The following is a 25132-nucleotide window of genomic DNA, read 5'->3' as shown; positions in this document are numbered from 1 at the left end:
ATTAGATATTAAATTAAGCTCCCCCCTTCTTTTTTCCTCTTTCTTTTTCAAAATTTGTTTGTCCACACGCATAATGAATAGAGTGAAGCAATGATTCGATAATACTTTGTATAGAGTTAAGCATTAATGTTATTGGTGGTACATTTCAAAGTGTGATATTTATTATATATTTTTTGGTCATTTAAAAGAGCTATATACTATTTCTTATTTATCATATCAAATTTATTTTGCGTGCAAGCGGCCAAGCACCTTGCCAGCATTATTCAGTGTGTCGACAGACCGGAGTGGGGGTCGTGCTGCCGACCAATCCGTTGGGAATGCTGTACAAAAGAGGAGGAGGAGGAGGAGGAGGAACATGGCTGACGCGAAGATGGCGAGGCGGAGGCCCACCTCCTGTAACGGCTAGTTTCTCTCTCAAATTACCCACTCTTTTTTTTTTCATTAATTAATCCCAAAGGAGAAAATCAAATAAAATAAACATGCAACTGTCTCATACATCATCAATCAGCGAAAATACAAATTTAAGAAAGTTACATAAATAATAAATAAGCTAATTTGCTCCTCTCTGTTTAGATAGTTAGATTACATTATTTTATTGGAGCTTATCAAGATACGAATGAAGGACGAGCAACATGTTCACTCCTAGAATAGTTATAGATTTTATATCCTATTCGTCCGAAAACTCTTATTCCCTATTTATCTTATCAATTTTTTGCTTTGACGGAAAATTAATTTGATCTATTATGAAGTTTAGAATCGTGCGCAGGGGTATATATGAGCTTTACGTTCGTGTATAAGCATACATATTGCATTTTTTCTCTCAAAGGATAATTCTTTGAGCCTCTTAAAAAGTTCATTTTATAAATTGTCAATCTATCCGCAAATTTATATAACGCTTTTAGAAAGTACACATTAACCAATAAACAAAATTTAAATAAAATATAATCGATCAAAGTTTTCTATATATATAATAAAAAATAACAATAATTAAGAACATACAACAGCAGTACTTTTGGTTGTAGAAATATTCAATTTAGTAAGGTAGGATTCAAAAAGGAATACTATCTATACATTCAAAAATGAGTTTAAATTTTATATCTCATCATCCACAAATTTTTTTTAAAAATAAAAATTTTAGTATTAAACAAAGAGAAACAATAAAATGGATGCAGAAAATTTAATTTTTACTGGACAAAAGTGTAAAAATTTAAACCTATTGCGAGTGTCCAAACTGGCATTGCTCGAGTTCAAAACCCTGGCTCGGTATCCGGCACGCACGGCTGCTCGTGGTGAATTTCCCAGACTAGCCGGTAGCCCCAGCCAATGATTTTCTTTCATTTAGTAATTTAACTCACTCACAAGAAACAGGATTCATTTACTTGTCTAGCCTCTTTACAAAGAAAAATTTCCTATCTAGCATCCTTTTGAAAAGTATTCCCAATCTAACCTTATTTTTATAGATTAGAAAAAAGAGTGAGGCTATTATGCTTCTGGAAGCATGGAGCCTTCCGTGCTTTCAGGTCATTTTTCATGTTGCGACTTTCGAATCGTCGATCGGTTCCGTTAAACTTAATCTAGAGTATTTGAAGTATTTAAAAAATAAATTATGTGATTTTTCGATATTATTTGCCTAGTGAACGAAGGGGCTCAAAATCAACGGCTAAAAATAAAAATTTTACAAAACGTGATAATATGACATTAAAATTTTAGATCAAAAATATCGATCTTGTTTTATATAGTATAAAAAATTTTCTATCAAAATTTTACATGATTTGGATATTTTTACACCGTTAAACTTGCAAACGGCTCACTATGGCCGTTAAAATTATTGATTTTGAGCCCCTTCGATCACTAGGCCAATGATATCGAAAAATCATAAAATTTATTTTCTAGGTACTTTAAATACTCTAGATTAAGTTTAACGGAGCCGATCGACGATTCGAAAGTCGCAACATCGAAAACGACGTGGAAGCACGGAAGGCTCCGTGCTTCCAAAAGCATAATAGCCTCGCACTAGAAAAAAAATGAAAAGTTAATAATTTTTATATAGATTAATATATTAAGTGGATTGAGATTATTTTTTTCTCTCTCATTTTAAAGTAAGTGAATGTAATGTGATTTTATATATGAACACTTAATAAAAAATTTATTTATTAATAATAATATTTCTAAATTATAATTTTTTTATTAGTACTATTAGTACTTAATTTGATTATACAAGTCAATATAATTTAAAAGTGTTCATATATAAAATCACATTACATTCACTTAATTTAAAATGAAAGAGAAAAAAAATAATCTCCACCCACTTAACATATTAATTAATATAAAAATTATTAATTTATTATTTTTTTTCACAATCTATGAAAATAAGGCTAAATTGGAAATATTAAAAAAATAAATAAATAAAAAAAAAAAATTTGTAAAGAGACTAGACCAGTAAATAGTTCCAAGAAACAGACTCGACCGTTACAATTTAACTATTATAATAATAATAATGTTATTTTATTATTTTGCGATTCCTTCCTTCCTTCCTTCCTTATTATTATAAGAATTAAGAAAGTCCCCCGGCTTCGTTGCCCCTCTCCCACCACACTCTCTTATTACCAGTAGTAGTAACTACTCTCTCCCTACCCGTCCCTCCAGCGAAAACAGAGAACGAGGCGGCGGAGAAGAGAGTAGTTGCGTTGCGTAAAGGGAAGGAGGAGGTGGAGTGGAGTGCTTCTTTTCCTAATTAATCTTCCCTGCTGTTCCTTTAAATCTCCTCGGACTTGCTACTTCTGCCTCTTCTCCTTACCATCTGTGATCCCTTTCGCTTATAACTCTTCTTTTTTTTCTTTTTTTTTCCTTTCCATTTACTTTTCTTGGCCAAATGGTTGAGTGATCATTTCTCTGGCATGTAATTTGTTTTCGTACATTACTTGCCACTGCGCAGGTTAAGCTACCTTCTACCTCTTTCAGTAACCTCCTCCTCCCCCACACCCCCACAAAAAAAAAAAAAAAAGTAAATAAGAAGACCTGACTTTGGGTAGAAATGCACATAGTTCCTTTCTTTTGAGCGTTGCTTCTTCGCACTGGAATTTTGTTCTCTACTTCTCTTTCCTCATTCTCGTCTATTTCGTGCGCCGAAGAAGTTTGCTGTAACAAACATTCTTCTATTTTATTCGTATGCATTCCTTCAAAAACTTGCAGCAAAGGCTGATACAGCTCAAGACAAGGCTCCTTAAGACGGGCGGGAGATACGTGCAAGTATCTTTTTTCTTTTTTTATTATTTTAATAGTTTCCGTGATTCACTTATAGTTGGGAGTTTCTGCCTTCCTTCCTTCCTTCCTTCCTTCCTTTGATCGCTTCTTTCCGGAGAAATGGTTCCCCATTGTTTGGCGATTGTTCGTATTTTGATTGATTTTTGCCTCACTGCGCAAACTCACAGAAGCCGTTCCCATTTTTCCTCATACAAAATTTGGTTCTCTCTTCTTCGCTGTAGTTGTTGGTCGAATATATACATTATTTAAACACTATTTTTTAATACTTTAGATTTTAAGAGATGAAACGATTATTTCACATCTTTTAACACGATTGTTAAAGTGGAATACATTATCTCTAGTTTCGACAAAGCATGAACAGCCAGATTGTTGAAAATCATCTCCTTTTTGTGGCTTTCTATTTGAATTCTAGTTGTTAATCCCCGCTACCAGCTCACATTCTCCAAAGCCACCAAAGAAAAAAAAAAAAGGCTGATAAATTTTCTAACATGCTGGATGAAAAAAAAAAGAAAAGAAAAAGAAAAAGAAAAGAGAGAGAGTCAAAATTGTGTAGTGATGCCGACTATTTGATCTTTGTCATCTTCGCGAGAGTTGGCTAATTGCTGATATTTGGTTTTGCTTGTTCGAACGGCATTCTCCTTACCAATCATTCCCATAATTTGTTCTCCTTGTGTGTGCCCGGTGACATAAAAAACTATATTTTATTGCAAATTGCAGAACTCTGATATAATATTCAAATGCTTTATCCTGAGGTCCATACATCTATCGATGACTTTGATAACAATTACAGGGTCTGATTGTTGCGTCCAGGAAAAGAAAATCTTTTCCTTAATACACCGTAATGAGATCTGTAATATATATATATATATATATATATTGCATTAGTTTATCTCCCGGATCATGGCTATCTCAAGACGCAAGGTTTAGTTCATAGCTGCTGCATTCTGATTCATTTTGCCGATTGTTTCTTTCAATCTAAAATTTCGTTTCCATAAGACCCACCTACCTATTCTACAATTGCTCCATGGGTTACTGTTGTAAGCTTATGCCTAATTGCTTCTTCGCACCTCTTTCCTCATGCTGTCGATTCCCCAATCAGGTTAGAAGAAGTTGGATTGGCTTCTTACTCCATCCCAAGATGGCGTTATTTGGGACGACTTTTGTTGTCATCTCGTTCCTTCTATTTCGGGCCTTTCTTGGAGAAGCAGAGTATATGAAGTACAGAGATCCCAGCCAGCCGGTTAATGTTCGAGTCAGAGATCTGATGAATCGGATGACTCTTGCAGAAAAGATTGGCCAGATGACTCAGATTGAGAGAAAAGTAGCGACACCTCAAGTCTTGAAGGATTACTATATAGGTCTAACTCTACATTCTACACTGATGATTTGTTCATTCTTCAGCTATATATGATGAAGACCAGTGGAATAAAGGTTCAATGAATCAAAATTATTTTCTTTTTTCTTTTATAGGTAGCCTGCTGAGTGGTGGTGGGAGTGTTCCAGCCCCGCAGGCCTCCGCTGCAGATTGGGTGAATATGATAAATGAGTTCCAAAAGGCCTGCTTGTCCACCCGTTTAGGAATTCCGATGATCTATGGGATCGATGCCGTTCATGGGCATAACAATGTCTACGGTGCCACAATTTTCCCCCACAACATTGGCCTTGGAGCTGCAAGGCAAGTATATGGCCCTTTCTTTTTTCTATAGAAAATTTCTACTGGTATTATAATACTGTGCATTAGTGCCGTAATGCTACATGCAATTGATGATAGCAGTATAATACTACCCCATTCGTGCAATGCTTTCTGCATTATAATTGGAAAAGATTGATTAACTAAAATCTAACTCCAAATACTGCATTTTTTTCTTTCCGATACTAATGAACATGATAATATCCATTACCTCCCTGGTCATGTTATATATATTATTTATAGTATAGTAAATAATGATATCGAGTAAGTTTGCCATTCTAAATCATATTTGAAATAAAATCTGTCGGCTCTCCCAATACTTGTATCATATTTGGTCTACCATTTGAACATGCTGTCAGCATAGCATTTTCAGCATGTTATCCTGACCTTTCTTCTCTTGCAATCTTAACTACAGGGATCCTGATCTTGTGAAGAGGATTGGTGTGGCAACTGCTCTTGAAGTCAGAGCTACTGGAATTCCTTATGCCTTTGCACCATGCATTGCGGTAAACAAGCACATTCGTCACTTTGCTAAAGTAGCTTCTTTATTTGAAACATTGTTAGATGATTATGATACCGTGAAGCTTGACGAATCCTTTTCTTTTCCTTTTAATGATTTTCATTTCCCTTTTGTTTGGCTGGTGGTGGTGCAGGTTTGTAGAGATCCGAGGTGGGGCCGCTGCTACGAAAGCTACAGTGAAGACCACAAGATAGTCCAAGCAATGACTGAAATAATCCCTGGTTTGCAGGGTGATGTTCCGGCTAACTATACCAGGGGATTTCCTTATGTTGCTGGAAAGTAAGATCACAATGTCCACTTGACGATCCAGATTTACATACTCCTTTTCTAGATATGAGTTTCGTATATTATTTAGTAAACGAGGTTATCAGAAATACTGCTTATATTAAGGATGTTATAAAGAGATGTTCATATATGTACCTGAACGCCTCTGAATTATCCTTTGATCTAATTGAGTGAATCAATATGATATGCGCCGTTCAACAGGAACAATGTTGTGGCCTGTGCCAAGCACTTTGTTGGTGATGGCGGGACCCAGAAGGGCATCAACGAGAATAACACTATTATTGACCGCCAAGGACTTTTCAGCATCCATGTGCCTGCTTACTATGACGCCATTGCAAAGAGTGTCTCCACTGTCATGATCTCCTACTCCAGCTGGAACGGGGTCAAAATGCATGCCAATCGTGATCTCATCACTAGTTTCCTCAAGAACCAGCTTAAATTCAGGGTATGAGATCAATCGAGGTTCTCAGATTTTTCCTGTGCTTTCCTAAATGCTCATGATACCAGCAAAAACACATATTAGGTTTCTGCTTATTTACTCCTCTCTCCTTGTAGTTTGAACTTACGATATGCATGCTAATAATTTTTCAGGGCTTTGTGATCTCAGATTGGGAGGGCATTGATAGAATAACAAGTCCTCCTCATGCAAATTACACGTACTCTGTCCAAGCTTCCATAACTGCCGGTATTGATATGGTCAGTGTCTCTTGATCTTTGGAGGGAGCTTCTTTTGAATCTCTCTCTATGGTGTTTAGTGAGATAAAAAGTTACTGCCATAAGTTGCTGAGGTACTCGGTCAGAGTTATTTTACTGTAACTCGCCAGTGACTTTAATGAGATATATTATTAGCTGCTGACTTACATAGCTAGGAAGGTTCATAAATGTGCAAAGGAAATTCGCTGTCGTTGTTAGTAATTCTTCTTGACATGTTATCAAATATCACTGTTCTAAAAGGTGTTAAAATCCTATCAATTCTATTTTGATCGCTGTTGTCCTAACATCTGTATGCGGTGTTGCATGACAGGTGATGGTTCCTAATAACTACGCGGATTTTATCAACAGCCTGACTAACCTGGTCAACATGAATGTGATCCCAATGAGCAGAATCGATGATGCAGTGAGAAGGATTCTTCGCGTAAAGTTCGTCATGGGTTTGTTCGAAAACCCTTTAGCTGATCTCAGCTTAGCAGATCAGCTTGGAAAGAAGGTACTTACTAGTAGAGCTCTCTCCCTCACTCCTGCTGCTGCTCCGTGTGCTCTTTATACATGTATGCCTTTGGCCTGGTGTAAACATATTACCGAACGAAAACTGACGTGATGGCATTTCTGCAGGAACACAGGGAATTAGCGAGGGAGGCTGTGAGGAAGTCGCTCGTGCTTCTGAAAAATGGGAAATCAACTTATGAGCCTCTGCTGCCTCTTCCTAAGAAGGCTCCTAAGATACTCGTTGCCGGAAGCCATGCGGACAATTTAGGCTACCAATGCGGTGGGTGGACGATAGAGTGGCAGGGGGCTAGTGGAAGGATCACTTTAGGTGATCAATTAAATTAAGCTCACATTTCATCCTTGATGTAGACTCATCTTAATCCTGTTCTGTAGGGTTGGTAAACCACCTAGCTAGCTAGTAATGGTAATGGGTGCATAAACTAATTCTTTACGACGGTTGCAGGGACGACAATCCTGGATGCTGTGAAAGCCACCGTCGACCCAGCAACCAACGTGCTGTTTGCGGAGAACCCCGACAACGACTTTGTAAGGAACAATAACTTCTCCTATGCCATCGTCGTCGTGGGAGAGCACCCCTACACGGAGACTGCTGGGGACAGCCTCAACCTGACCATTCCGGATTCCAGGCCGAGCACGATCAGGCAGTGTGTAGTGTGTCAATTGTTCGGTCGTGCATCTCCGCGTCGGCGGTTGGTGATCGAGCTTATGTCTCTGTTATGATGCCCTCTTGTAGCTTGTTGGCTGACATTCGAAGGGCAGGCGTGAAGATGTCCTCTTCGGAGATTACGCTTCACCGGGGCTCCCCGCCCGCCACTGGTTCAAGTCCGTCGACCAACTCTCCATGATGTGGGTGCCTCAGAACTATACCCTTGTTTCTCTTGATTTGGATTGCCACAAAAGCCCAGAAACGGCGAAGGTTAGATAGGGAACGATTGATAGATATTAGCCAATTAATTACAAAAAATGGGGGGAGGATGTGGGGGGGGGGGACGGTAGAGATAGCAATTAATTAACAAAGAGATTGTTGGGGGGGGTGGGTGCGGGGGGGCGGGTTGTTCCAGGATCCATGTTAGAAATTTGTTCTTCCCTCCCACATATAGTCTTTTTTCTACATGATGAATAGATGAGCAGAAAGTTTGTCACAAAGTTTGTCTCACTAAGCGATTTGAGTTTCTGCTTATTCCACTTACAATAACATATAACATACGCTATAATCACCCGTCCTAATCAGCACGACAACAGTCAATTTAAGCTTGAAAATTTTAGCACGGAGTAGGTGACGCAATCTTTATTTAGAGCATAATAATTCTGACGAGGGCAAACTCTGTATTTCATTCTGTTCAGCCTCAATCAAATTCAACTGCGCACAAGCAGCGAAACACTGAAATTTTGGCTAATGAAAAGCGAAGGATAAAAATATATATTCCACAAAACAACGACATATAAACCTGTACGAGCAGGCAACAAGCTTCGGAAATCTATCGAGCACAGGATTCAGGTAGCTCCGAATTGGGCATTAGAGCAACCATATGCACCTGTCATGTTAGACAAAACGCAGATGTACCTCCAAAACCTTTTCTTTCTTTTTTTTTTTTTTTGAAAAAACACAGCAGTCTAGCTTAAAACCAACCATACTGCTTTAGCCTCCTTTCGGCAGCATCTTTACACAAATTGTTTCCCTCTTGAAACATTGTCTCATTTATATTACTAACAAAAGAGACGAAATAAATTGTTGATCAGAATATTTTCTAATTATGAAGAACACAATTTACAACATCTACAGAAAATGGCTTTTGCCTATTCTCTCTTTCTCAATATATATACTATTATATATATGCCGAAGGGATCAGCATTTCCCTACCTCTTTGAATATGAGAGATAAGGATCTTGAGCAATGGTTAGTACATCGGGCCTTTCCGCTTGATTATATGTCAAACAGCGACGAATCAGCTCCTGACAACATCAAAGAAAATTGTTAGAGTCTAGTAACTACTCAGATGCGCTCGTTGCCATGGCAGTTTGTTGACAGAAATAATCATAAGAACATGGAGTTTCTATTAAAAATGCTTGAGTGAAGGATTCCGCGCAAGGCCTCATGGTAATTCTTTTTTAACGTGCTGAGTGCATCTTTGCAGGATAGGGTGTGATTTTCCCCAGCAATTCAAGTGCAAGTAAAAATGCACTAAGTCGAGTAGCAAAACAGGAGAAATAGGCCGAGGAAGAAAGGCTAACCTTTGCCTCACTTGACACTGCAGGCTTTGGTGGAAAATCCACTTTGCGTGCATTAATAATTGTGTCTTCACGAAGTATTCTTTCTTGCGTCTGGTCATGACCAAACGGGCGCTTACCAAAGAGCATCTGATACAATATTACACCAGCTGACCAAACATCCACCTGTTGCAGGCAAAGAGAGCAATTTATACACCAACCTTTGAAATGTATTAAGTCACAGTAACATTTGCAATGTTCCTCCAGCAGATGTTCAGCAGATCGGCTACAAATAGTATACAGAACCAAGTAGCACAGAATTATTTTTCACCTCCTTTTATCTTGTTCAGTACATGAACATACTATATATAATATATGCACTTAAAGCATCTTTAAACAGAAGCATAAGTGTGATAATCATACTAAGCAATTGACTCCGAAAACAATAGACAAAACAGAGATAGGTTGTGTTATCTAAAAGTTGTAAGACGGAAAGATAACTGAATCATGTCCTCAGACTTCTTAAACGGTTACAAGATTATGGTAACGAGGAATTGATTATGATAAGAAGGCCTATTCTAACTCAGATATCAAAGGGTTACAAGAGTACGGAGAGATATCACACTTCTTAAATACAGAAGACTTGAGTGCGAAAGAATAGTTCACAAACCTTTGATGAAATTAGCGGTGTCTTGCTAAGATCAAAGCATTCTGGGGGCAAATACCTGAAAATAGCCACGAAGAAAAATATCATGGACATATTTAGCACCAAGTAATATTCCCCCTACTTGGCAGAAAACAATAGTGTAATTTAAGCTGAGACAAAATAAAAGTCAAGAAAAATAAGTTGAAGGAATTGCCAGTGTACACACCAGTATGTTCCAGCCCCCTGAGAAGTTAGTTCCATACCCTGAGATCCAACATCATCTTCCACTATCTTGCTTAGTCCAAAATCTGTCACTTTTGACACACCAACCTCATCAAAGAGAACATTCCCAGGCTTCAGATCATAATGAATGATCTTTTGAGGTCTCTTATTGAGATAGACAAGGCCTTGAAATATCTGAAAGATTATAATTCTAGCTTCCTTTTCAGGAAGAATAGGTGTTGATTTAAGGACTGCATCAAGGTCTTTCCCTGAATAGAAAGAAAGAAAGAAAAAACTAAAATGGTTAAAGTTGGCAGTAGCATTTTTCTAATGAAAAAAAGAAACATTGGTGTCAGCACATATGCATAGAAACAAGTCAAGAAAATATCAGAATAAGAAAACATGCCAGCACATTTGCTCAGAAACAACTAGGCCATGAAAATATCATATAAGAAAACGATCAACTCAAAATACAACAAAATGGCATAATTAAGGGAATGAATTATACCGCCGCAGTACTCTAAAATGGTACAAAAGGTGTTTTGGTCAATCTCAAAGATATCCCATAGCCGAACGATATTAGGATGCACCAAGGTCTTATGAATGTTGTATTCTCGAATAGCATGGCGTATATAACTTTGCTTCTTCTGTTCACTCCATTGAGCATTCAAACCATGAAGCTTACAAGCTACGTATCTATACTCCACCAAATCAAATGCCTGCTTGAAAATTACCCCTTTTAAATCATTATGAAAATGTACTATTTTTAGCAATGGCAATAATGGTAAGATAAAAAACCAAGTTACTGCATTCTGATCTCACCTTCTTAAAATTAACCACATTTAAACAAAACAACTTGCCTAATTGCTAAAACAAGCTCATAATATGAATATACTTCAAGTCGTAACAAGTTTTTACCTTGTAAACCTCACTAAACCCTCCCTTCCCAAGAAGATTTAAAAGAGCATATCGATGGTTAAGAATTTGGAAATTGTTAAAGCGTGATCCATCCTCATCTCTTAAGCGCTTCATTTCACGTATAAGCCTTCCCTTTTCCAATTCATAACGTTCCCTTTCCCTGAAATAACTTTCCTCCTCCTAAAAGAATGTAGAGAGAAAGAATGAGATGTACAGAAGTGGTTTACTAACAGAGATAGAATCAGAACCTTTAACTGTTGAATATCTTGTGGAAAATCTGAGTGAGATAGAAAGCGTCGACCTATCACAGTTAGACAAATATATAAAGACAAATGTAATTTACACGTTTGATGCTTGCTAGGCGTGATTTACAAATTTCATCCTGTATAAGGAAATCTTCTTCAGACATGCCAGTTTCAACATCGCTGCTTTCGCCCTTATCTACAAGAGAAAAGAACTGTAAAATCAATCCAAGTAACAGTTATAGCTGATGGTAAATTAACTGACATGAACAAATGATATTGTGCAGACACAATTTTCGTGCGGAAAGAAAAAAAAAAAAAGGATGATGACACAAACGTGCCTTAAATAAGTAAAAACAAATCACCACAATTTTTACAGCATTATGCGGCCAAGCCATGCGTCATTATAACCTTGACAATATTAGTTTTGACCATGCTCAGCAAACTCAGACAACATATTAAAAAGCAAGTAGTCCAAATCATTTAATTTGGTGAAAAGATCAAACTAATATTTGCAGCTGCAAATTATCTATGGAATACCTTTTCATGCATGGACGCTTATGAATTCTGTGAACCAAAAAGAATATAATAAGCACTGAACACAGAAAAAGGGATTTACCTGGTTGTCGTTTTTTAAGTGATTTCCGATGCCTTTCAATAGCCTCTTTCGTCTCCAACAAAGATTTCTACAGTCAAATAATGTCATATATGAAATAAGTTCAGCTGAGAGACCAAGATAGGGTCACATGTAAGTCATTTGACATACAAAAATTCAATATGATGCAAGGAACTTAGTTTCAGTAGCTTTGTGGAACACAAAAAAATGGACTTACTGGAGTGCAAGATATTTACTACATTTTGCCATTGCAGGAAGACAGATATTTCGTACAAATGATGCTCTACAGGTAATTAACATTGCATATTGCTTGCATCTTCACTTACAGTGAGGAATGCTAATAAACTGTGAAATAAAATGCCTGAGTGTATCACTACAGTTGCCAAGTTATAATTAGGAGTTCCAAAGGGCTAGGCCCACCTGAGCGGCACAAATACGCTGCCCTGAAATATTGGGCTGGAAAAATGACATGGATCTCAGACTGAACTAGCCTGAACGGATAAGTTTGATTGTGTTTCAGGCCAGTCCAGGCTACAACTTCATGGAAGAAAAATGATTGCGACCTGAGCATGATGCAGCCCAGCCTGGCCCTGAAGTTTAGTGTAGGTTGGAGAGCCTAGCCAGACTTGTGATCTGGGCCAGGCTCAGACCTGAGGTTTAGACCTAGGATTGAATCTGAGTCTTGCAGCCTAATTGAAGGTGGGAAAAAATAATGAATACACAGTAACATCATTGGAAGATCTCACAGGAGAAATCATATGCATCATGAGCTACTTTCAAAGCAAAAAGCATTAAATGTGGGACAATCATGTTAACTCACATCACACAGCATTAGTATGTTCGTGTGCTGATGTCCTTGATGGAAAATGTAGATAAGCGCAAGAAAAGCTTACAAGATGAGTATTAAGATCCTTTATTGCTTGCCCATCCTCCCATGTCTCAGATATAACAGTTCCAGCTCTGCATTTTATCAAGGAAAGCACATAAAAGTAGAATTATCATAGACAATATGAAGTATTTTATTGACAGAATAGCAACAGGTTCCATTATGTCTGTGAAAGTGTGAAGTATTGGAATCAAATAGCAAGAGCAGTTGTATGCGTCCGACAGGTTTTAAAATAGATGAAAAGGTCAATCATTGTAGAAGGAAAATTAAGAGAATAAATGTAAAAAATGTATCAAAGTATAACCTCTATAACCATCATTATAGAGGATTGTATAAATAAGCATACATAAGAACAGAGGATTGGATAATTTAGCTATCACTTAGTAAATTAGATGGCCTAATTTGAGTTGTTATCTAAAACAAAAGTCAGTTAAAACAGCATTAGAGGTAAAAACAGAGGATAGCTAAATGATAGCTAAATTTTAAAGGATTGTACAATTTTGCTACAACTTTTTTGAAAGGGCATTGACCAGAGAACAAAAGCCGGTAAAAACAGGGTTAGAATAAACATATAAACCCATTTGAAGCAAGTTAACACGATATTGGATATCATAATTCTGACAGAAGAGATGAAAAAGACTGTCGCAATACAACAGCATGCCATTTTGACTCTTTGCCTTGCACATCTCTCAGAGATAAGCAAAGAAACTCTGGCAAATTACCTCATATATCTCTTAGAAACAAAACAAAACAAAAAAACCCTCATGTATAGCCAAATCTGGAATTTTCCAAAATCCTCAATGTTGTCAGCCCTAGATGCTCTATCAACCAAGCTTATCTCCAATAGTGTGCGACTCAATGAGAATTTCGTGAGAATTGTACAAAAGCATAAAATCCAGAAAGCATTATGCGGTAACTGCATTCCATAAATTTGAAGCTTTGAAGCAGATCAATTATTTTGCATTCTAGTTTTCTCTCTGACAATAAAAATTACCTCCCAAGATAACAGGATAAACTAAGGATAAGAAATGCACCTCATAACACCAACATTGCCTAGCCGAAAAGATTCTTGTCTGACCCTCATTCTTGCTTCTTGCCTCTCTGCTTTTGATACAGCTATCAGCAGCTCAGATAGGACTTTAATTCTCTGCATTTATGTAAAGAATCATGTCGGCTAAAGTTAGAGAATAGTTTGAATCACCAAGACAGCAAATGCTGTAGGCATCTAAGTTGATAAAAAAGTTATAGTTCGAAAATTAAGCACATCATTAAAGAATGCTAAGTGTGTATAGAACAAAACAACAGCTGAGCACACAATTAAGAAAAGAAACGAAATATAACTAGAACATATCTAATGACTCAGCAGACAACTTCACTTTAGATAGAATGGTTATTCAAAAATAGAACAAGGTATGGGGTGAAAATCTATCAGAACTACTGAGCAGAGACTCAGATATGTAGAAGAACAGATCATAGGAAAATTATCGGAAACAAAAACAGGTATTATTGCCCTGTGAAACAATTATGTTATAACTGTTTCTTTTCACAGAAGTTATGATGTAACAAGTTGTTCTGAAGCATAATGCAACAACACATTCATGCATCTGGCATTGTATCAAAAATTCAAAACATATAGGAAACAGAAAAAGCCAATAAGACCTGGTGATGTTAGACTTGAATGGTTCAACAAAAGAAAGTTCGAAGAAAGAGATAGTACAACATAACTCGGGAAATTCCTATGGTTGGATTTATCACGTTCAAAAATACTGCCAACCAGTGATACACAAATCTTAACCTTCTACTGAAAGCCTATAACCAAATAAGCGATGTATTAATATATAGCAAATCTGCACTATGACACCTTACGAGCATCCATCCGCCTCGAGCTATTTAAAATGCCTTCCCGATATCTATATACTCCAAGACCTTGTCCTGCCTACTGCCTTTCAGATCAACTAGAAAAAGCACTCAAGCTTTGCGTAAACGCACCACGATAGTCTCATCATCTAACCTTCTTGCTGAAATAAAGATATCTATGATGCACAGGGACCTCAACACTCTAAGTATGTCTACTGCCAGATATCTTAGATGCTAACGAATATACAAATCAGATATTTACCCTACGCACTTAATTTTACAAAATAAAACTAAAAATACATTTACGTTTGGATACTTCTAGGACATTAATGAGTAATTTCGATTAAGTGAATCGAGATATTAAGAGACTGCAGTCCCACAGAAGACCACTGAAAATTAGAGAATGCATAAAAAACGTCCATTTTATGCTGATGAAGAAATTAAAGAAACTTGGTTAGGTAACTATAACGGATACAGTAATATGTCGCTTGATAAAACACAAGAAAAAGCTTTTTCCATGTATACATGCCTATATACATGTCGTTTTCGTTAAATTTCAACTAATATATCTATCTATATTATTTCTATATGCATGCATATTTGCAGGTATATATGTAAATCCATTTTCTTATACTCCTTTTATTATATCCTAATTTTTGAAAAATATGCCACATGGTAAAAGGTTACCATGCTGTGTCTGTCTCCATCCATGCATCCATCCATGCAGCATGGAAACATCTGATGGATGGAAATCATAATTGATTCACATGCATAGAAAGAGGAAGTCTCATATCAATGTTGTCCACAATTAATCTGCAGTAATACCTAGTTAACTGTCAAACTTCTGCGATATATCAGCTTTACCTATGCACGTCATGGCACCTGATTTTTATCACAATCCAACAAAGCAGTTATACTAAACGTTGAATAACTGTTCTAAGGCATATATCGGATATCACTCTTAAGGAATGCAATTACTGCTTTGCACCCTTTTTGTACTCCTAGTTCCTTTCCGATCTCCCACTGCTCAGTGTTCTTCCATACTTTCCATATATCCAAACTTTAACCTTATCAGTCTACACAGTAACGATAAAGGGAGCTAATCCTACCAGCAAAGATAGTATTGGACAACGGGTTCAAATTTATACTTGTGTTATCGAATACCTTACCTATTAAGTATATCCTACTCGGAAGACAGCATTCCTAGTGCTTAATCAACAAGTTAATTCATCTGTCTCCTTCAGCAAAACCACTTGATTTATTAATTTAAAGAACTTCAAACAAGATAATGCCAGGATCGCATCATTACAGATGGCAGGGCATTTAACCGCAGTCGGTGTTAAAATCACCATGAGCTGATTCTAAGTTTTGATGCATGCAGTTTAAACCTTCCTAACCAAGAAGAGAAATGAATGATCTTCATTTTTGTAATTCTAAATTATTCCTGAAATGACAGAGAAGTTGAAATCCTAGGTAAATTACTACTCGCACAGCTGTATGATGGACCACTGGAGTGGTTTTTCAACCAACAAATTTAGAAGGACATAAACAGAACAAGATTTGAGATTCTAAAAGGATTTGACTTTCACAGATGGGCTTCCTTCCAAATTTGTATATTTCTACAACGCAACATTATCATCAGAGATATTCTCCAAAATTGATTTCTCACAGCTTAGCATGCTATCAGAGATCAGATTCTGATGGCATGCAGCCACATCACATGTAAACTTATAGAAACCGAACATGCGTACATTCTTTGCCTTCCCATGATAGCAAATCACATTGTTAATTATCCTTGTTAGCCCCTTTAACATCTTGCATCATTAAACAGCCTTAATACTTTCAGTTAAAAAAAAAAAACATTTTGGACTCCTCCATATGATTTTCTAGGAAATAACACTACCGTTGTTCTTGATTATTATCACAGCTCAAATCATGACTTGGTTGTATTACTGTTTAAGCTTCAAGGCAAGGATACACATCAAGAATTTATGTCAAGGTTACTCATAGAATACAACCTTTGTCTTCACCTGTTGATCATGCTCTTTAAGATCCTTCAATTCCTGAACATTTGAAATAACAGTACAAGTCATGAATCCCTATTAATCAATAATCAATAGAAAAGCGAGAACAACACTAGATATTTAATAATTTAAACCTTTTCTAACTGGGAACAGAGACGATGATGATTGGCAGCTTCTTGGCGTGATTTTTTCAGCTCCTCCTCCAGCAACCCAATTCTTCTACGTAACAAGGATATCTCCTCCTATGCAGCAGAGGACAAAAAGTGACATACAACTTACTATATATGTATATAGTAGCATGTACGTATTCATTAATGAAAGGAAGCACCTTTTGTATTAACAATCAGATCCTACATTCTTTCCCACAAAATTGTATATTCAGCATCCCATATTCTAAACATCCATTATTTTAATTAGTAGTACCTTCGTAAAATCTGGCAGACTTTCAGTTGATTATATGTAGTATATGATGAAACTATAAGAAGTACAAAGCTCTATGTCATCAAATATGCAGTTGTACCATAATAGAGAGATGCTACAGTCATTATAATGTGAGTTGCTACAGTCAATAAAAAGCAGCTTGGTTACCTATTATTGATACAATATATAGCGTACTTTTAGTTGCTGCCTATTTTCCAAACACATCTCTGTATATTTTATGCATTAATGTATACATATTTAAAAACATCTGCATACATCAGAATTGATGGAAATCACGTCAAAGATATGTGACAATGATTGTACAAGAATACATTTAGCAAGCATAAATAGGATAAGAAACACTCTTATGCACTGATTACAAAAGGAGGCCAAAAAAAAAAAGAATATCTGGCATGCGACAGAAACAAAATTGCTAGAATTATACGCCTATACATAGTGAAAAGGACAAGGTCGAGTACCTGCAAAGCAGCCCTCTCATCATTGCCAAGCTGGACACTCGACCGAAATTCCTGCCAAAATGATAGTTGAGTAAGACGACCTATACATTTTTATGTTACAGGGACACATTCATATCTGAGTGTGTGTGACTATATGAGCGCACAGTTTGTGTGTGCATGTGAATGGATTATAGGATGGACAGGAAAAGAAGGGATGTTATCCTTGAACCATAAATTGGCTAAGTAAAAGAGTGTTGACTTTTCTTTCCTCTATCTAATCAGCAGGGAAGTGCCTAGGCAATAGGTGGAGATCAATTTAGTGCAAAAAATTTTCCATGTTAAGATCTGATGCAGAATCGGGTGCGGATAGGACTAATCTGTCCTGCATCAAGATCAGCTTAATCAGCCTTGAGGGATGAAAAATGAGTCTGATGCCTAGGTCCATTGAAAACTTTATATCAGCCCTCAGGTAGTGTGGTCTGCAAAAGTCAGATTACTCTCATTACTGGATATCTCTTGCCGATTGATTTTGAGATCTAAATGCATTCTTACTCTGTTGACCTAGTAGATTATTCTTCTTATTCACTGGCTGGTCATGATTTGCAATCCAAATAAGGGAACCAAAAAGGTTGTCAAGAGAGGAATGTTCCATTTAAAACAGAAGTAGCGAGGGTCTAACTAAGCATAAATTAGGGCACAGGAGCTAGCACATAGGAAAGTCATACCTTGTTGGTCGGCTTGTCCAAGTGTCCATTCGATGTGATTGTTGTGGAGGCTGGTGAGGATAGTGTTTGATCAGTAATCTTTGAAGCACGTCCCCTGCCCGTTGCAGGACGCCCTCTACCACGCCCTTGCTTTTTCTTGTTTGTGTTGCCCAAGCTTGGTCTTGTGTCCGTGACTTCTGCGACCTTCATCCTTCCACCCGCTTCCTAATTAGTGCAATTACCAAGCAATTGTGCCAACACTCAACACCAGCACAGAGAATGGGAACAAGGAACATTGTGCACTTTTATAACCAACACGGGGAACGAGGAACACACCTCAGAATGCTGAAGAGCTGTGGTGTGGTCTTCTTCTTGCACTCTAAGTCGCTTCTGAGAGTTGTGTTGTATCAAGTACTCATTACAATTCTGAAAAACAAATGCCAGATCAGCTATGCGACAGCAAGCATACTTATATCCAAGACTTACATTCTATCTTCATAGAAGTGCTAAAGGAAGAACCAAGCTTCGACATGAATTCAGAAAACATAAGATGATAGTTTCAGTCAAAATATCAGGATTGAGACCAGGACCAAGAGGTTAGAAAAGATCCACAAGAGGAACGAGGAAATGAAAAGCCTGAATCAAAATAGCGACCTCCTAGAGAACCAGTACTACTGAAAAACCAGTAGAAAACTGGAAATAGGGCATTCTTAACTTGACCCGTGAATAAAGATGCAATAGAAGTAGCAAACTAGTATTTAATCTATCTGCCAACAAAGTAGTAATCGAAAGCTCATAAATACGTAGCAAATCCCACCAAATTGTTTGTTTGCATTGCAACATTTTACAGAAGGCAATTGATCTCCTGAAATTTTTTTAAAAAATAATCGCGTACTAATGAAGGAAAGTTAGAAACCAGACAAAGACACAACTTAGTAAATAAAAGGGGGCAGGGTGTGATCTGTTAGAGCTCACATCATCATCGGAAGAAGAGGACTCGGGAAGCTCTTCTTTCTCCAGAAACCTCAACGGAGGAGGTGGAGGAGGAGGAGGAGGAGGAGGGAGAGAAGGAGGTGCAAGAGGCTGCTGCTGCTGCTGCTGCTGCTGCTGCCACCCGGATTGGATGGAGGGAAGAGAGGAGCTCTTCCCGGCCATTCGAGCCTCCAGCTTCGCCAGCTTGGACGGCAGCGATGGGTTCGAAGGGTTCGAATTCGACGACAGATGCATCACTATGTCGTCCGACATCACCGGCCGCGTCAACGACCACACACAAACCAACCAGGAAAGGGGGAATTAATTTTTTAAAGAAAAACCCTAAATACAGATCCTCTCCGGCTATTAGAAAGGAAGAAAAAAAAGGGGTTCGAGAATTCTATTCGGTCTTCTTCGATGATCGCTTCAGCAGAAGAGAACTCGGTAAAAGTGATCGGAGGAGGTGCACGCAATCCCGCGACCGCCAATGGCTTAAAGGAGAAGGCTTCAAAAAGCCGAATTTTCAGAGAGAAGCTCTCTGCATGCGCCGGCGGCGCTAGCGAGCGCCGCCACCGCCCCCTCCCGTCGACGGAAGCGGGGAAAAGGCGGGCAACGGGGACGAGGGAAAAAGGGAAGGGAAGTGTTAGGGGCCCGAGAGAGAGTAGGGGCGTTTTGGGAATTAGGGGTTCACACTTCACATGGTACTCCCAGGATGGTGGGCTCGAGACTAAGCTTTGTTGGGCCGTCGCGGGCTGCAGTGCGGAGGAAAGAGGAATGGAGTACGGAGCGCAGCACAGGTGGGATGGAGATGCTTCGTGCTGTGTTTTCTTCTGATAATGATAACTCAGAAGAATGCTGCCGGAGGGCTTCGCTTGTGGTCCGGCAATGTGCCGTCGCTCGAAGCAAAAGGAGGGGGGATGGGCTGGGGCAAACGGCGCTGGGAGTAGGTTGGCAGTTTTGAGATTTTTGGATGGATCTGGTCGTGTATATCACAACCTAGCAGGGGAATTGAAGATACTCACTAATTGTAGTTCATTATTTTGGGGTCGGGTTGCCTTTCCCGGAAAGTATTTTATAAGTTGCTGGTTTAGTGGGGGTGGGAAGATTCATTGCCCATGGTATATGGTATTTATTGTTGTTATGGATTGAATCTACTGGATATGACTTACCTTTGTAAGAGAAACTGGTGTTCTGTGTCAGCGACTACTCACTCTTTGGCGTATGCTCGGGTTCGGGCTATATACTGCTCAAAGCATCAGCCTGCTTCAGAAAAATGCGAGTTGCAATAACTTGTTAAAAAAAAACCAGCCCACCGTCGACGCGCTTAAAACTTGGGTCGCAAAGGCAAAGGCCTCCATCGAGCCCAAAGGGGAATAAGTTTGACTGAAATGCCCCTTTAAGTAGCTGACGTCACTTTGAACAGCGCTTATGAGAAAAAGAATCCCCCGAATCTCGAGTATCGACTGTCGACTCTCTACCGTCCGTTTGGCGTCCGTTTGGCTCGGGGGATTGAGGACTTCTTTTCGGGCCGCCCCTTCCCCCGCCCCCGCTCCGCTCCCGCTCCTGCTCGTGCCCGCCCGTGCGACTTGTGTCGGATATGTCGACCGACGTGGAGCAGCAGCAGAGGCCGGAGTCGGCCGGCGACGAGGACGACGACCGGCCGGCTCTGAGCGCGCGAGCTCTGGAAGCCCTGCGGGAGTTCCTCAGCGAGCAGAGCGCGGCCCAATCATTTGCCGGCGGCGAGGCGGAGGAGGAGGAGGAGGAGGTGAGGCTGGTGGCGGAGGACTGGAGGCTGAGCCAGTTCTGGTACGACAGGATCACGGCGGAGACGTTGGCGGAGGAGATCCGGCGCATCTGCGATTCCGACCCTTCGTCTCCCTCTTCCGTCGCCTGCATCGCCTGCCCCACCCTCTACGTCTATCTCAAGGTCACCGCCCAAAACTCCCCCTTTACTCGTACTAGTCTTGTTCATGTAAACGAATTGGATGCTTGAATCGTGGACTCTCATACAGTTAGCCCCTCTGCTAGATGCGACATGGGAGGTTTATTGGTTTATTATATATTTGGTTAGGCCACTGGACCAGTTAGTTAAGCTGCCAAGTATGGTTCTAGTGTATGGACTTGTGATTCCGCAGAGTTTCAATATAAGCATGCTTATTATGACAAGATTTTGTTTAGTCATTGTTCTGCGAGGATGATTTGGAAAATAATTTGTGCAGAACAAAACAAAACTTGTGCCATGTTTAACGGAACTATGATGATAACGTAGAGCTACAAGTAAGATTCATTTTTCTTTGACTTATCATTCTTGATCTCTACTTTCTTTGGCAGGTTTTTATAAGAATTTTTGTCCTTTCATTATCATTACGTAAAACTCGAAAACTAGTGACTTAGGCACACTAAGTAGGGATATAATATCTTTCAACAAATGGAGGGCGTTACTAGTGATAAAATTGAATTGAGAAATGAGTTTACATAGATGCCCGGCTAGCTGGGACAAGAGGTTCTTTTACCATTAATAAGATATTATGCCAACTAATTTTTTTAGTCATGAAACTATGTTCAGTTTTCACATCAACTAGTGAATAATCTGACATTGACGTGCATTTTCCTTCTCACTTCAGAAATTAAACCCTGATATCTCAGCAAACTTGCTTGAGTATGATAAACGTTTCGAGCAATATGGCGATGATTTTGTATATTACGACTACAATCAGCCTGAAGAGTTGCCAGCGGTATTAAAGCATGCCTGCAACATCATTGTCGTCGACCCTCCATATCTGGTAACGTGAGGTTGATTTTGGAAAAGAATGGTATCTAGGGTATTACTATTACATTCCATAATACTATGAAACTTTGAGAAGTTATATATAACTCAAATTCTATGAAACAGAGCAATTTTTCTAACTTCCAAACCGTAGTTCCATTTGTGATTCATATCTTTTAAATGCCTTTCCATGTATTCTATAAGAAACTATGCGTTACTTAAAAAAGAAAATTTTAATTAAAGGAGTGGGAGGAGGAACAGAGTGAGGGATCTACTCTATCTGCTTTAGCTGCATCATTTATTCTTAAGGATCCTATTATGGACAGGATTTGCCAATGAGATCTTTCTTTATCCATTCTTAGAAGAATGCTCTTGTGAACTGTTTTGATTGGTTTTACTTTCTTCGTTTGTGCAAGTAGAGCAAGGAATGCTTGGAGAAAGTGGCCCAAACCGTCTCTTTCTTAGCCCGCCCACAAGGTCCATTCTTACTGTTACTGACGGGTAATTAGCCATCTATGAAATGTAATCCTCAAGTTCGTAAGTTTGTCTTCTGCTAATCAGATAATGAAATTTTGTTACTACCGTTTCCATTCAGTGGTGGATAACTGATTGTTGATATCTAAATCTCCATGTGAACCTGCATTTCATACATCAATCACTCGAATCATTCCTCATGGCATGTGGAGGCATAATGAAAACTATTTCCGGTATTTTCTGTTCTATAAACTATCTTGTGCGACACAAGGTTTGCCCAAACCCGTTTCTCATAGTTTAGCTGAGAAACTAATAGAGATTTTCATGATCTATCTATAGAAGCTGGTATAACAACTTCTAGGTCTCTCCAAAGTCCGCGGAAAGGCACAGCTTCATATCATAATGTTCTCCTCTCCTCTAAAATCAAATGATTACTTCATTTTGCCGCTTTGTGCAATTTCCTTTTGTCATTTTTTGTCTCTCTTAAGAATTAGAATTGACACTGTTTTGCTACATATTTCCATCCTGTTTAGAGTGCTTGCATTGAGCCGTCGATAGTGAGAAAAATGGAGAATTGAGTGGGTTTTTGGTTTTTATCTAATACTTGCTTGTGCTAATTTGAGCAGGAGAGGTGCAGAAGGATAGAGCTCTAGAGCTTCTAAATGTGAAGCCGTGCAGCTTCAGGCCCCAACACGCAAACAAGCTAGGAAATGAGTTCCGGCTGTTCACTAACTATGATCCTGCAGAGAGACTGGGTGGTTGGGAGCGCAATTGACCATGCCCGAGCTTACAGCGAAGGATAAGAGCATGCATACATGGACGGTGGATACTAAGTTGATCTCACGCTATGCTAGGGAGAACACACTAATACTTATTTGTTGTTTCCCACGTTTCAGTCGGAAACTCTGTTGTTTCCTTGTAAGTTGCTCGTTAGGAGAGGAAGCTGAGCTCACTCAAGCAAGGTCTAAATGCTATAATTGATTAGTTAATCTGAAAAAGGAATTTCTTAATTAGTTCTAATCTGAAAAGCGATATTATCTTATAAGAACTTGGGGAATGAAATTTTGATAATAAACGTGAACGACTTCTTCTTTTAACTTATTCTATATACAATTGATTTAACTTCCTGCATTATAATTCTATGTTTCTGAATATACACGAAATAATTAAGGAACCCGACCAGCTGTAACAACGTTACGCTTCGGTTGTTGTATATATTGCTGCATAAATCGATAGAAACATCTGAATTAGAACTTGCAAGATTTATACCTCGGACTCCAAACCTAATTAACCATGAAAAAAGCTTATCAAAGCCCTTCACATTATTCTCCTATCACTAACCTGCCACTAATAAGCTCTTAAGCCATACACAACATAGGAAAAAAAAAAACAAAAACGCATCACTGTGATTTCTTTGTTTTGACATATAGACGGGCATTTTGCATGATCCAAACATAGTCCTTACGCTGCCCAAGAAACCTTCAATGCAAAAAAAAAAAAATAATTAATAATTTGAACAAAGAAAATCTTCGGGGAAGAAAATACATAGACAAGCGATGTGTATATAATTATAACCTTTGATTGTGCAGACCACGGCTTGCTAAGACAGAATCGCTCATTTGCTCCGCGCCTGCAATACCTCTTGCAATCGCCATCCACGATGCTTTTTAGCAATCCACCTGCACAATCCAACTGGGAAGTGAACGTATATATGATATACCACAGTAAGAAAAAAAAAAAAAAAGTAAAAGAAAATACCCAATTAATAAACGAGAACCATAAATATAATTGATTACCTACTGCTCTCTCTCAAATTTGTCCATCTCCGAATGACATTCTATAGTCTCTCTGACCTCTTGATGAAACCAAGCACTGAATTGTTGCAAAACAGCTACATTACATCATACACGCACGGAAACAAGAATAATTAGATAATAAATATATATATACTAATCTATATATATATAATATTATATAATATATATATATAATATATATTAATATATATTATATAATTCTGGTTTGAAAAATCTACGCACCTCAAATCAGAAACAAATTTGACAGTCACATCCCATAAAAATCCTGCTCAGTTGTAGGGCTCGCTATCAAATTGATTTAAGGGTCTTTATCTCTCTATTTCATCGCTTGACCGGAAAAGAAAGAAGAAATGCGATCAAAATATGGGAAAAAAAAAAGTAAAAAAATCGGAATCACAATTAAAAGATGGGGAATCCGAATCACCTACCGGGGACCACTGTGCTGCATTGTTTCCTCTGTTTCAGACCGTCAGACAAATAAGAAATCCTGCAGAAAGGTAAAAAATAAAAAAAAAAAGCAGTTACCGTGTCCTGCAGCAGAATAGGCCAGTGGCGATGGCAACCTGAGCGTGGAGACGAACAGGGGGGTCGGGGCGGGCATTAGGAGGTGGTTCGATAAGCCAGGAACAAGCATGCATGCTCCACGTCGCTCTCGTCCACCGCCACCACCAACCACCACCACCCTTCCTTATCTCGCCTCTTCCTCCGCTTACCAACCTCCGCCGCCTCCGTTCCTCGCTCCTGCTCCCCTCCATTAATATAATATATACATTCTTTCTCTCTTTTTTTTTAACCCCGTCTTCTTTCCCAACTCATCACTCAAGCAGATAATTATTAAATATACTGATAATCCTCTTCTCTCTGCTCTCTCTGTAGTTTTGCGTTGTCCAGATCGAGCACTAGACTCTCCAAGCA

At 38.6% G+C, this 25132-nt stretch overlaps 2 protein-coding genes and 1 pseudogene across 3 annotated transcripts; 2 read left to right on the top strand and 1 right to left on the bottom strand.

The window, feature by feature from the left end:
• Positions 1–231: 231 nt before the first annotated feature.
• Positions 232–7911, top strand: LOC109705707 (annotated as a pseudogene).
• Positions 7912–8601: 690 nt separating this feature from the next.
• LOC109705717 (serine/threonine-protein kinase TOUSLED-like) lies at positions 8602–20213 on the bottom strand. Its single transcript, XM_020226477.1, has 16 exons — positions 19163–20213; positions 18524–18613; positions 18209–18412; positions 17505–17555; positions 16740–16847; positions 16600–16644; positions 13759–13871; positions 12732–12798; positions 11842–11908; positions 11324–11421; positions 10981–11160; positions 10571–10781; positions 10067–10331; positions 9865–9919; positions 9219–9380; positions 8602–8939 (listed from the first exon to the last, which is right to left on the bottom strand). Exons 1-16 carry the CDS (start codon positions 19430–19432, stop codon positions 8844–8846), a joined length of 2082 nt encoding a protein of 693 aa, XP_020082066.1. The 5' UTR covers positions 19433–20213; the 3' UTR covers positions 8602–8843.
• Positions 20214–20595: 382 nt separating this feature from the next.
• On the top strand, positions 20596–23365 carry LOC109705718 (protein-lysine N-methyltransferase N6AMT2-like). 2 transcript variants are annotated; one of them, XM_020226479.1, is made up of 4 exons: positions 20596–21086; positions 21784–21942; positions 22346–22448; positions 23027–23150. In XM_020226479.1, exons 1-3 carry the CDS (start codon positions 20757–20759, stop codon positions 22433–22435), a joined length of 579 nt encoding a protein of 192 aa, XP_020082068.1. In that variant the 5' UTR covers positions 20596–20756; the 3' UTR covers positions 22436–22448; positions 23027–23150. The 2 variants fall into 2 exon arrangements, with proteins under 2 accessions (XP_020082068.1, XP_020082067.1); XM_020226478.1 differs by having other exon boundaries at positions 20605–21086; positions 22346–22427; positions 23027–23365.
• The last annotated feature ends 1767 nt before the right edge of the window (positions 23366–25132 follow it).

The sequence above is a fragment of the Ananas comosus genome, unplaced genomic scaffold (genome assembly GCF_001540865.1).
Source record: "Ananas comosus cultivar F153 unplaced genomic scaffold, ASM154086v1, whole genome shotgun sequence".
In the NCBI taxonomy this organism is placed as follows: Eukaryota; Viridiplantae; Streptophyta; class Magnoliopsida; order Poales; family Bromeliaceae; genus Ananas; species Ananas comosus.
This window is presented reverse-complemented; position numbering and strand designations above follow the sequence as displayed.